General features: G+C 41.2%; 1 protein-coding gene across 1 annotated transcript; it reads left to right on the forward strand.

Annotated features, from left to right (window-relative positions):
* Positions 1–213: 213 nt before the first annotated feature.
* On the forward strand, positions 214–2,049 carry LOC146886270 (uncharacterized). The gene has a single exon (XM_085673371.1). The coding sequence runs from the start codon at positions 214–216 to the stop codon at positions 2,047–2,049; it is 1,836 nt and encodes a 611-aa protein (XP_085529497.1).
* Positions 2,050–13,442: the final 11,393 nt, after the last annotated feature.

The raw sequence follows: 13,442 nt of genomic DNA on the forward strand, positions 1-13,442 counted from the left end.
TTATTTTAATATTTATTTTTAAGTAATATTCCCTAGGGATGTTACATTTGGTATCAGAGCAAACGTTTTGATGCTTTTGGGGCAAACTGGGGAGTGAGCTTACGTTTGTTGTGTGAAATTGATTGATGTATGCTGAATGTTAAATATGATAGAGTATAATTTGATCTTTAGCTGTTTGATTTTAACAGCTAAAATATGTGGCGTGCACAGGCAATGGCAAACAGGAGGCGTAGAAATACTGCGGGCGCTGATGAGATTGCTAATGCGATCCACAGGATGGTAGATGCTATGCAGCCTGTGGCAGCACCTCCGCGGGCTATGATTCCACCTGTCAGGCCAGTGACGATGGAGGACTTCATGCGTCACAAACCGGCTAAGTTCACTGGGAAAGCCACCCCAGATGAGGCTGACGCATGGCTTCGTGAATGTGAGAAGATATTTCGGGTGATCGAGTGCACAGAGGCACAAAAGTTAAATTTTGCCACCTTCCTACTAGTGACTGAAGCTGAATATTGGTGGATGAGTATGCAGCAGCAGATGATAAATCGGGCTGAAGATGTGACCTGGGCCAACTTCAGGACGAGGTTCCTGGAGAATTATTTTCCTGACAGAGCTAAACATGAGCGCGAAGCAGAGTTTCTCACCCTGCAGCAGGGGAGTTTGTCCGTGCAGGACTATGTGGAGAGGTTTGAGTACCTCTCGAGATTTTACTCCCAGACGGTGACGGAGGAGTGGCGCTGTAGAAAGTTTGAGGGCGGCCTCAAGCATGAACTGAGGCGTTTCATAGTGCCACTGAGGGTACGAGAATTCCCTACCTTGGTGGAGCAGGCCAAGAGTGTGGAGCAGCTGGAGAAGGGACCCAGCTTGGTTAATCGTACACAGAGGAATAATGCTGAGGGCAGACTCCAAAAGAAGCCCTATAGTCGACCAGCCGCGTCTTCATGGAAACCCAGGTGCTACAATTGTGGGGGTGAGCATCTACAGAGAAATTGTACTAGACCCGCCAGCAGTGGAGGCAGTGGCATGGGCACTCGTAATTGCTATGCCTGTGATCAGCCAGGACATTTTGCCGATAAGTGTCCTAATAGGAAGACTACCCCAGCATCCCGACCTCAACCATCCTCATCTGCCAGGCCGAGAGCAGCAGGCCAGGTTTTCGCCATGACCAGCACAGAGGCCACCCGGTCAGGTAATCTGATTCTGGACCATTGCTTGCTTTATGGTAACAGTGTGCTAGTGTTATTTGATTCAGGAGCTTCGCACTCCTTCATATCCCATGATTGTGTGAAGAAATTGGGGTTGTCCACTCGTGACCTCGGATGCGAGTTGATAGTCTCGACACCCGCATCTGGACAGGTTTCAACAAACATAGCCTGTGTTGGATGCTTGATGGAGGTGGAGGGCAGACGCTTCAAAGTGAATCTAGTCTGCTTGCCCTTGGAGGGATTGGAGGTCATACTGGGAATGGACTGGCTGTCTATCAACCACGTGGTGCTTGATTGTGGACGGCGCAGAATTGTGTTCCCAGAAACAGAGGGGATAGAGTTGGTGACATCTGGAGAGGCAGTGAAAGAGATGGAGAATGGGGCGACTTGTTTCGTGATAGTGGCCCAAGAGAAGAAGATGAGTACAGAAGAGCAGATCAGTAAGATACCGGTGGTGGATGAATATGCCGACGTATTTCCAGATGAGATACCCGAGTTACCACCCAGCCGGGATATAGATTTCTCAATTGATCTAATCCCTGGAGCGGGTCCAGTGTCGGCAGCGCCATATAGAATGGCACCGGCTGAATTAGCAGAGTTGAAGAATCAGATAGAAGACCTGCTAGAGAAGAAATTCATTCGACCCAGCGCTTCACCGTGGGGGGCTCTGGTGTTATTAGTGAAGAAGAAAGACGGTAGTTCTCGGCTATGCGTCGATTATCGTCAGTTGAACAAGTTGACAATAAAGAACAAGTACCCACTGCCTAGAATCGACGATTTGCTTGATCAGCTCAGAGGGGCAGGAGTATTCTCCAAGATTGATTTGAGGTTTGGCTATCATTAGATCTTAGTCAAGCCGGAGGATGTCCAGAAGACAGCCTTTAGATCGAGGTATGGACATTACGAATATGTCGTGATGCCCTTTGGAGTGACAAACGCCCCAGCTGTCTTCATGGATTATATGAACCGCATCTTCAGGCCGTATCTGGACAGATTTGTGGTAGTGTTTATAGATGATATTCTCATCTACTCACGGACTAGAGAGGAGCATGCTGATCATCTGAGAATTGTGCTGGAGGTATTGAGGGAGCATCAGCTGTACGGTAAACTGTCCAAATGTGAATTTTGGTTGGACGAGGTGCAGTTTCTGGGGCACGTAATTTCTTCACGGGGCATATCAGTGGACCCGAGTAAGATTGAGACAGTGTTGAAGTGGGAGAGACCTCAGACTGTAACAGAAGTCAGAAGCTTCTTGGGGTTGGCTGGGTACTACAGGAGGTTCGTGGAAGGGTTTTCTAAAATGGTGAGCCCATTAACTCAACTCACTAGGAAGGATCAACCCTTCTCATGGACTGATAAATGCGACGAATGCTTTGAAGAGATGAAAAGGAGGTTGACTACCGCTCCGATTCTGATTATTCCAGATACCAGCAAGATGTTTGAGGTATACTGCGACGCATCCTATCAGGGTCTGGGTTGTGTACTTATGCAGGAGAAGAGGCCGGTAGCTTATGCCTCTAGGCAGTTGAAGTGCACGAGAAAAACTACCCTACCCACGATCTAGAGTTGGCTGCTGTAGTGTTCGCTCTCAAGACATGGAGACACTATTTGTATGGCTCCCAATTTCAGGTATTTAGTGATCATAAGAGCCTGAAATACCTATTCGATCAGAAGGAGCTAAATATGAGACAGCGACGCTGGATGGAGTATCTCAAGGATTACGATTTCGAGTTGCTTTACCACCCTGGTAAAGCTAATGTGGTTGCGGATGCCTTGAGTCGGAAACGGATGCACATCTCAGTTATGATGGTGAAGGAGTTGGAGTTAATTGAGAAGCTTCGGGATATGAATCTGGGTATGCAGCTGAGTGAAGATTGCATCAAATGTGGAGTGCTTACACTGACTAGTGATGTACTGGGAGTTATCCGAGATCGACAGAAGGACGATACTGAGTTACAGCAAATTGTGAGTTGGATAGGGACTGAGAAGGGGAAAGACTACCGGATTGGGACGGATGGTATTCTGAGGTTTAGAGATAGAGTCTGTGTGCCTGGAGATTGGAGGTTGAGGAAACAGATTCTAGAGGAGGGCCATAAAAGCCGTCTTAGCATACATCCAGGTATGACTAAGATGTATCACGACTTGAAACAGTCTTTTTGGTGGAACGGGATGAAGACTGACATCGCGGACTTTGTGGCATCGTGCTTGGTATGCCAGAAGGCCAAGATTGAACACCAACGACCAGGGGGTACACTTGAGTCGTTGGACATTCCTCAGTGGAAATGGGATAGTATTGCCATGGACTTCGTCACTCACTTGCCGAAGTCTGTGAAGGGGCACGACTCAATCTGGGTAATAGTGGACAGGTTGACAAAGTGTGCTCACTTCCTTGCTATTAATCAGAAGTGGTCAATGGATAGATTGGCTGAGTTGTACGTGAGGGAAGTGGTCAGGTTGCATGGTGTGCCGGCCAGTATAGTGTCAGATAGAGACCCGAGATTCACATCTCGTTTCTGGCAGTCGTTGCAGGCAGCGTTGGGGACTCAGTTGAGGATGAGTTCTGCGTACCATCCTCAGACTGATGGGCAGTCGGAGCGTACCATTCAGTCCTTAGAGGATCTGTTGAGGGCTTGTGTATTGGATCACATGGGTAGTTGGAGTGAGATGCTTCCCTTAGTGGAGTTCACATATAACAACAGCTATCACACCAGCATCGGTATGGCTCCATATGAGGCATTGTATGGGCGGCGGTGTAGGACGCCACTGTGTTGGAACCAGGATGGGGAATCATTGGTGTTGGGTCCTGAGTTTTTACAGCAAACCTCTGAGAAGGTTAGGGCAATCCAGGAGAGAATGAGGGCTACACAGAGCAGACAAAAGTCCTATGCAGACAAGAGGAGACGACCTCTAGAGTTCGAGGCTGGGGATCATGTATTCCTCAGGGTAACGCCGACAGCTGGTATTGGGAGGGCCATCAAATCGCGGAAGTTAACCCCGAGGTTTGTTGGGCCTTATCAGATCTTGAGGAGAATTGGAGTTGCAGCTTATGAGATCGCCCTACCACCACACCTGACGAATCTGCATAATGTGTTCCACGTATCTCAGTTGAGGAAATATGTTGCAGACCCGTCACACGTACTGGAGTCAGATGATATTCAGATCCGGGAGGATTTGACTGTGAGCACTGGACCAGTGCGAATTCTGGATTCACAGGTAAAGCAGCTGCGGGGGAAGGAGATTAAAACTGTGAAAGTGTTGTGGGATGAGACTACCCAGGAGATGACCTGGGAGATGGAGGATCGCATGAAGCAATCCTACCCGTACTTATTCCCTGGTAAGTTTTATTTTCGAGGACGAAAATCTTAAAAAGGGGGGTGTAATGTAAGATCCGGGAAAATTAAATAGTTATTTAATTAATTATTTAATTAGGACGGGTAATGAGAATATTCAAAGTAATAAATGTGAAGAACTATGACGTGGAAAGGTATTAGCTCATGTGGTTGAGAGTACTTTATTGTGTGTGAGGACTTGGGTTCGAGTCCTATGTGTGCCACTTGGATGCTATTTAATTTATGTGTTTTTGTGTACTTATATATTGAACTCGTTTGGATGATGATAAACCCTTAAAATTGGGGGAGTCATCATGAAATATGTGGTGGTTGAGTGGTTATGTATTTAAATTGTTAATTGGTTGGTTATGGGTTCAATCCTTGCTAAGAACAAAACTAATTTTCTTTTTGGCAATTTTGGGTTGCATGGTATTGAAGGGACGTGGAAAACCTAGCTGCAGATGAAGGCAGCCCAATGGGTAGGAAATCATTCAATAGTGGTTCATGAGTGGTCATTAGCTAGGACACTTAAGGCATTTTCGTTTTTAGCACTTAGCACCTTAATTTGGGTAATAAGTGAGAGTAATAGTGAGAGAGAGGGTTAAAAGAGAGGAAAAAATAGCATTTAGGGTCGTGGTTGTCATAAGAGAAATCTGTTTCAGAGGATTGGGGGCTGATAGAGTGAGGCAGTGTCGAAATTGAAAAGGTTGGAGTGGGAAGTCAGAGCTAGAGAAGGTTTGGTGAAGGTATAAGCACATCCATTCGAATTTGGGCCAAGAATTCAGGTTAGGGGAGTTGTTTTTCTGTCTTTTTAATTGTATTGAATCACTGCGCGATGCCTTTGCTTATTGTATGATCGCTGTGTCATTTCTGCACTGTTATATTGAGGTTTCTGAATTTTTCCAGAAATCGCCTGGCGGTTCATCTCGTACCGCCAGGCGGCTCATCAGGGATGAGCGTGTGTTCTTGTTTTGGTTTGAGTCGCCTGGCGGCGATGAGTTCCTGCCTAGCGGCGCGACCTTGATCGTGTTCTGTTTGATGACGTTGATGCTAAATTAGAATAGTGTAATGAACTATTGAGTGCCAAATGATTGTATAAGATTACTTGATGGATTATTGTCATATACTCCTTGCGGGAACAATTGGGGTTATATCGGGGTCTTGTAAGTGGGATTGTTGCGTGAATTAGGAACCAACTGCGATGGAGGAATGTGATAATTATAATAGTGTTGAGTTAGACGCTGAAAAGGTTGGAACTGTATGGTGGTCATCTGGGAAGGAGGAAAATAGAATAGGTTTGTGGGAAGTGCAGAAACGCATTTCAGAGAGTCTGGGTCTGGTGTGCCGCCTGGCGGGGCTGTTCTATCCGCCAGGCGATGGCATGGGCAGGAGGCTATTTCGCGAGTTCTTGGTGGTGGGATTGAGAGTGAGGATTTGGGGTAGGTGAGGGTATTGATAATTGGGCAACATGGAAAATAGGGGAATATAACTGTGAGGATTAATTAAAGGGATGGTAAAGAGTAGAGGTATAACTAATCATGGTGTTGGGTTGTATATAAGGGAGGAAATGGAGAGGGAAGAATTGTGCTTACTAGAGCAGGCTTCTGGAAGCGTGGAAAAATGTGGAATTATGACAGTCTAAGGTTGATTAGAATTAACAGAGTTTAGTTAAAGATTGGGGCGGTATAACCAATAATGATGATAATTGGTTAGGTTATATTGCATGAGGGGTTATGAGAAAAGGATTCTAAGAGAAGGATGACTTAATACAGTGGAATATAACTTGTAATGTAATTGAGGCTATTAAATTGTGGACTGTGTTCTTAAATGATGGGATTGTTCGGGGTGAGGTACCTGTATTTGGGTATATATGATAATTGTAGGTTCGCCTATGTGAGAGTTGAGGTTGGGGTTTTTATGTGATCTAGGGAAGGGATTTAAATGATAAACTGGATTAATTGGAGTGTCATAAACCAGAAAAATGTTGTTCTGGTATGGCGCCTGGCGGTCTACTGATAGCCGCCAGGCGATAGCCTTAGCGTGGGAAGGTCTGCACTGAGAGGCGCCTGGCGGCACGGTGTGCTCCGCCAGGCGGTGACGAGAAAACAGTGGGGTCTGGGAGAACGCTGGCGCCTGGCGGGAGGTGAATACCGCCAGGCGGTCTGGAGCAATTTCGCCTGGCGGCGTGTGGGCCGGGCCAGGCGGAAACGCTGTTGTTCTTGCATTTGATGTGTTTTTTTGTTAAACTGACAATGATGCTTGGATCGGGGGATGTTGTGCCATGAGCGGGTAGGTTCATGGATAGTGTGACATGTGATGATATGAGCGGGGAGGTTCATATCAAGTTACTCTCACGTGAGGATACGAGCGGGGAGGTTCGTATGTTCCGTGCTCACGTGAGAGATGCCACGTGCGGGGAGGTACGGGGGCTGGTGGATCACATGTGTTGGACTACGGGCGGGTAGGTCCGTAGAGCAGGACTACGAGCGGGGAGGTTCGTAGAGGCAGGACCACGAGCGGGCAGGTTCGTGTGAGCATCAGATTCCCGAGTCCAAGGCTAACCAATTGTGTGACTTGAAGACTGTTAAGTCTTGGGGTTAGGGTCTTGGCCAAGATTTATAGATAATGATTAAGATGGGTAAATGATCTGTCCTGTGATTATATGCTTATTACTTTATTTTCTCAGCTCACCCTTTCTGTTTGTGTGTGGCGATGATCGTGTAATTCGTTACACGGGAGCAGATGTTGATACAGGTGGTGCTGAGGATGCTCAGATGGCGGAGTGAGGGCTAGCATGGGAGTAGTGCTAGGGTTTTTGATAAATTGTAATTCATGTTTAAAATACGAATTTTGATAGCTTGCAATCAGTTATGTATTCTGTTATGAGTTTTGGCGCGCTATGTTAACGAAATAAAATTTTCCCGCGTTGGGATTTTTATCGAGATGACTATTTAATGAAATTATTTATTTTAATATTTATTTTTAAGTAATATTCCCTAGGGATATTACACACTGAAGTGGGTGGTAGTCTAACTTCACAACACACAACTCTAACAAAAGTGGGGAGTAAGGCATACCTATGTGGGGAGTCATGTTAAACATTATGTTGAGAGATTGTAGAGTTTAGTAAAGTTAATTTAAATATCCTATTTGGATGACATCATTCAGTCACTCACTCACAAAGTCATTTTCGTCCTCCAATCTCCATGCACTGAAGTGGGTGTTAGTCTAACTTGACAATAGCCAAAATACACAACTCAAAAGAAAGTGGGGAGTAAGGCATACATATGCGGGGAGTTACATTAAACTTTTTTTTTTATAGATTGCAGATTTTAGTAAATTAAATTTAAATATCCTATTTGGATCACATCATTCATTCACTCACTTTCAAAGTAATTTACTTCATCCAATGTCCATTAAATGAAGTGGGTGGTAGTCTAACTTGATAATAGCCAAAATACACAACTCAAAGGAAAGTGGGGAGTAAGGCATACATATGTGGGGAGTTACATTAAACTTTATTTTAATAGATTGCAGATTTTAGTAAAGTTAATTTAAATATCCTATTTGGATGACATTATTCAGTCACTCACTCACAAAGTCATTTACGTCCTCCAATCTCCATGCACTGAAGTGGGTGGTAGTCTAACTTGACAATAGTCAAAACACACAACTCAAAGAAAAGTGGGGAGTAAGGCATACGTATGTGGAGAGTTACACTAAACTTTACTTTTATAAATTGCAGATTTTAGTAAATTAAATTTAAATATCCTATTTGGATCACATCATTCATTCACTCACTTTGAAAGTAATTTACTTCATCCAATGTCCATTAAATGAAGTGGGTGGTAGTCAAACTTGACAATAGCCAAAAAACACAAGTCTAACGAATGTGGGGAGTTATGTTAAACTTTATGTTTATAGATTTCAGAATTTAGCAAAATTAATCTTACAAAGTATTTTCCATCATCCAATTTGGGTTGCTGGTTGTCTTCACAATCTCCAAAATACTCAACCCAAACGTAAGTGGGGAGTGATATTGGTTATTATGTTTCGAGTTTGCATATTTCTTTAATTGTAAGTATAACATCGTATTTGGGTTCACATTAATAACTCGCTTGAAAATATTTTTCATCATCCAATCTACATTGACTTAAGTGGTTGCTTTGTTGATTGGCAACTGGGAAATTAATCAAAACAACCCGTAAGTGAAGAGTCAACCAATTATATGTGGGGACTAGTGTTGCAAATTCCAAATTGCACTTGCAATTGGTTACAAAATTTAAATATCGTAACAAACATTGTCCTACATACAATTTCAATAACCGAATTTCAAATAACCCAAACACTGCAAATCCACCAGACTTCGTGCGTCGTTATGTTGCTTAAAACTTGGGGAGTGGACAATTATTATGTGGGGAGTACTGTTGTAAATACACGAATGCAATTGCATCTTTTATAAACATTTCAACATGGTGTTGTCATCACACAATGCATTCACTTACACAAATTGTACATTGTACAATTTTCACAACCTGAACAATGTAAATGGACTAACGAGGGTGCTTTTGGTCCTCCAAAAATATAAATTACATCATACCATATATAAATTGTCACTTACACAATGCATTCACTTACAAAAAGTGCATTCACTTACACACATTGTCTACACTACAGCTGAATATTTATAAAAACTATACACATATAAATCAACAAAATACGAGGGTGTTTTTGAGTAATTTTCAGCCAAACTACAACAACAACTATGCCGGTGATGTGGGCACCCATTACAAAATATGATGAGATCTACCATAGTTTTTTAGTAAACAAAACAAATCACTTCACCAAAATATGACAGTGCACTTCATTTCATTCATCTTCAATCCAAAATTTTGTTCTTGGAAGTGCTTTAGAATATCAAGAAAGAAATGTAAACACTAACAAGTTCGGTTGAATCGGAGTTATGTCGCATTGAAATTCAAATTTTGACCGGTTATCTTCTGAACACTTCATCAACATCCCAAAAAGCAATTTCAAATTATGAGCCTACAATGTAAAAATAATAAGCATTCATTAAGTGAACCAACTACAAAAAAAAAACGACAACCTATAAATAACCAATATTACAAAATGGTAATCTTATAACTGCGTTGTCTATTCTTTTACGATTTTTGTTCGAATGCTCAATTGAATCCAACACGAACAACGTCTTCTCTTGACAATTTACAACATAACACCACCAATGATCCTCATGCACAATTAGGGCAAACAACTGCAACACAAAATGACTTCTCTTGGAACAGCTTCTCAATGCGTGTTGACTTGAAGTGAACATCCAGCAAGGCCAATATTCTCGGAAACATTAACTCTAATTCTGGCCCACATAAAGAAAATCTTTCTACAGCCCAAATCTACATCAAACATCATTCTAGATTACAACATTTTAAATACAGTACAAATAAAAAATACTAATTAAATGAAGTATCGTGTACCTGAAAAACTACTGACCCACTTAGGCAAAGCTTTGACTGCCGGAGTGCCAAAAACGCACGATTTAAACTTTTAACCAAATAACTATGAACTACTTTACCTCAATTGTAATTTGACAACCCGTCTATATCATCTAAAACACTAGAAGTAATATTACTAATAGTTTTTGAATTCTTAGGAAAATAAAACACAGCAAAATAAATAATATGTACAAACGACAAACGTTATCAACTTCATCAGAGTCACTCTCAACCAAACTTTTAATGATTTCAATAATAGTGTCAACAATTATTATTTTGTCTTTCAAAAGTCCACCCACTACCCCACAAACATTTTTATCAAAATCTACATCTAACCCAACAAACCTCAATCCTAAACACATGCAAATGTCAGCACAAGTAAACAGAATAGGCCATTGCATGACACGAAACGATTCCTGAGTAGGTAACCAACGCTTCAACATCTCAAGCAAAAAAGGGTTACATATCTGTAATGGTTTTCGCATGTGCAAATACTATTTGAATGGTATATCCTTAATCCTTGCACGATGACTATCCAAGATCAATCCATTCATCTCGACAATGTACTTTGTGTAACAAAATGTACGCAATTGAGCCTAACAATCAATGAAATTGCAAAAATTAATACTTCATTTAAATTTTGACATAAAAGGATCACAACAGAATATACAAATAACACCATGTCAATACTTTGTCATTAAATCCAAATTGACCAGCTTTAACGTTTTCATATCCTATGACTGTAAAAAAATTGCGTTCAATGTCATTTTCCAAATAACAACACAAATCAAAGGGCATTTTTCACACAACACGGAATACAAACCACAGGACATTGCTGAACCACCACACATTCAACACCTCCATCTGGCGAAACCTCAGAAATTACAAAACAATCAACTAAGTCAGTACAAAATTAAAATCCAAACAACAACACACCACCACCCAAATACAGAAATAAACAAATGTGCTTTCTTCAAAATTTTCAAAGAGCCACAACTCTAGAACACACAAGAGCGAACTACAATAATGACCACTAAAAAAGCACAAAACAGTCACGACAACACCATCAAATTAGTTTTACAAACTTCCATAAAAATGAAAATCTTCAAAACCAACTTTTTTGCACAAAAGCTCAAAACTTACTAAAACAAAATAAAATTCATCATCAGACGGTAGGGAAATGTCTAATGGAAGCACAACAAACTTACAATGCAACGTTGTGGATGACGAAATCCTTGTCATCGACGACTGATGGTGGTCGTAGTGTCCGCAAACTCACCGAACTCTAAATGCAACAGTCTCGATGAATGATAGTTAATGGGAAAAGTGTAAGTGACCTTCGGTGTGGACTATAAAATGCTTGTCGGCGAGAACTTCAGGTGGGTGGTCTTTGTCTCTTGTTACGCCGACGAGAAGTTGGAATGTCTCATGTTACTCCGACGAGAAGTTGGAAGCACTTCGTTTTCTCTCTCTTTTTCACTTCTCTCTTTCACCCTTTCTCTCTCTAATTCACTTCTACCTTTCAGTTTGCAAATAAACTAACCCCGCACGTGTAACGGTTGACATATTAAAGCATTTTGTAATAAAAATTTTAAAACTCAGATGCCACGTCAGATTTGTCAAAATCGTGTCAAAAAATTTTATCCAAATATCATTTTCGCTAAACGGAAATGATATTTCAACAAAATATTTTGACAATACACGTGCGGGTTGGTTTCTTTGGAAACTGAAAGGGAAAAGTTAATTAGAGAGAGAAAGGAAGAAAGGGAGAAATGAAGAAGTGAAACAGAGAGAGAAAACAAGTGTTTGTCGTTGGAGTAACCGGATTCATAGACCCACGTACCTAAAGTTCTCGCCGACAACCATTTCACCGTCGACACTGGAGGTCACTCACACTATTCCCATACACTATTATTCATCCAGACCGTTGCATTCAGAGTTGGGAGTGGGTTTGCGGAAACTGCAGCCACTTTCCATCATTGACAACAAGGAAAAATATCCCTTATTGAAATTATATGTAGGACAATATCTGTTATGATAATGTTTGTTATGATATTTAAATTTTGTAACCAAGTGGAAGTCCAATTAGGAATTTGCATCACTGCTCCCCACAAATAAGTGGTTGACTCCCTAGTTTGTGGTTGTTCCGATTATTTTTCCAGTTGGCAATGAATAAAGCAATCACTTAAGTCAATGCAGATTTAATGATGGAAAATAATTTCAAGTGAGTTATTAAAGCGAACCAAAATACGATTTCAAATTAACTATCAAATAAATCTGAACCCTCGAAACATAATAACCAACATCAGTCTCCACATATTCATGTGTGACTCCCCACAAATGCATTTGTCACTCCCCACTGAAGACAACCAACAACTTTATTTGATCTGCAACCTATAATGACAAAGTTTGACATTACTCCCCACAAACGTATGACGTACTCCCCACTTTTGTTTCTATTGCTTTTTTAGCCTATTGTGCAGTTAGACAAATCGGCCACTTCGGTGCATGCAGTTTTAACGATGGAAAAGACTTTGTGAGTGAGTGAATGGATGATGAATGATCGAAATAGGAAATTTAAACAAAGTTTATCAAAATCTGCAATCAATAATCATAAAGTCTGACTATGTATGGGTAACTCCCCACTTTCATACAGTTGTTTATTATGGCTGTGAGATTAGACTACCACCCAATTCATTGAATGGGGATTGGATGATGGAAAGGACTTTGTCTGTCAATGAATGAATGATGAATGATCCAAACACGAAATTTAAATTAACTATATTGAAATATGCAACTTTTAAAAATAAAGTTTGACGTAACTCCCCACATATGTATGACTTACTCCCCACTTTTGTTTGACATGCATTTTTAGCCTATTGTGTAGTTAGACAAACTAGCCGCTTCAGTGCATGCATTTTTAATGATGGAAAGGATTTTGTGAGTGAGTGAATGAATGATGAATGATCGAAATAGGAAATTTAAATAAAGTTTATCAAAATCTGCAACCAATAATCATAAAGTCCGACGTAACTCCCCACATACATATAAGTAACTCCCTACTTTTCATACAATTGTTTAATTTTGTTATTGTGAGGTTAGACTACCACCCAATTCATTGAATGGGGATTGGATGATGGAAAGGAATTTGTGTGTGAGTGAATGAATAACGAATGATCCAAACACGAAAATTTAGTTAACCATATTGAAATCTGCAACTTTTGAAAATAAAGTTTGACGTAACTCCCCACATATGTATGACTTACTCCCCACTTTTGTTTGAGTTGCGTTTTTAGCCTATTGTGCAATTAGACAAACCAACTACTTCAGTGCATGCAGTTTTAATGATGAAAAGGACTTTGTGAGTGAGTGAATGAATGATGAATGATCGAAAGAGG

The sequence above is a fragment of the Vigna unguiculata genome, chromosome 5 (genome assembly GCF_037176805.1).
Source record: "Vigna unguiculata cultivar grain cowpea cultivar isolate G323 ecotype 2 chromosome 5, ASM3717680v1, whole genome shotgun sequence".
Classification (NCBI taxonomy): Eukaryota; Viridiplantae; Streptophyta; class Magnoliopsida; order Fabales; family Fabaceae; genus Vigna; species Vigna unguiculata.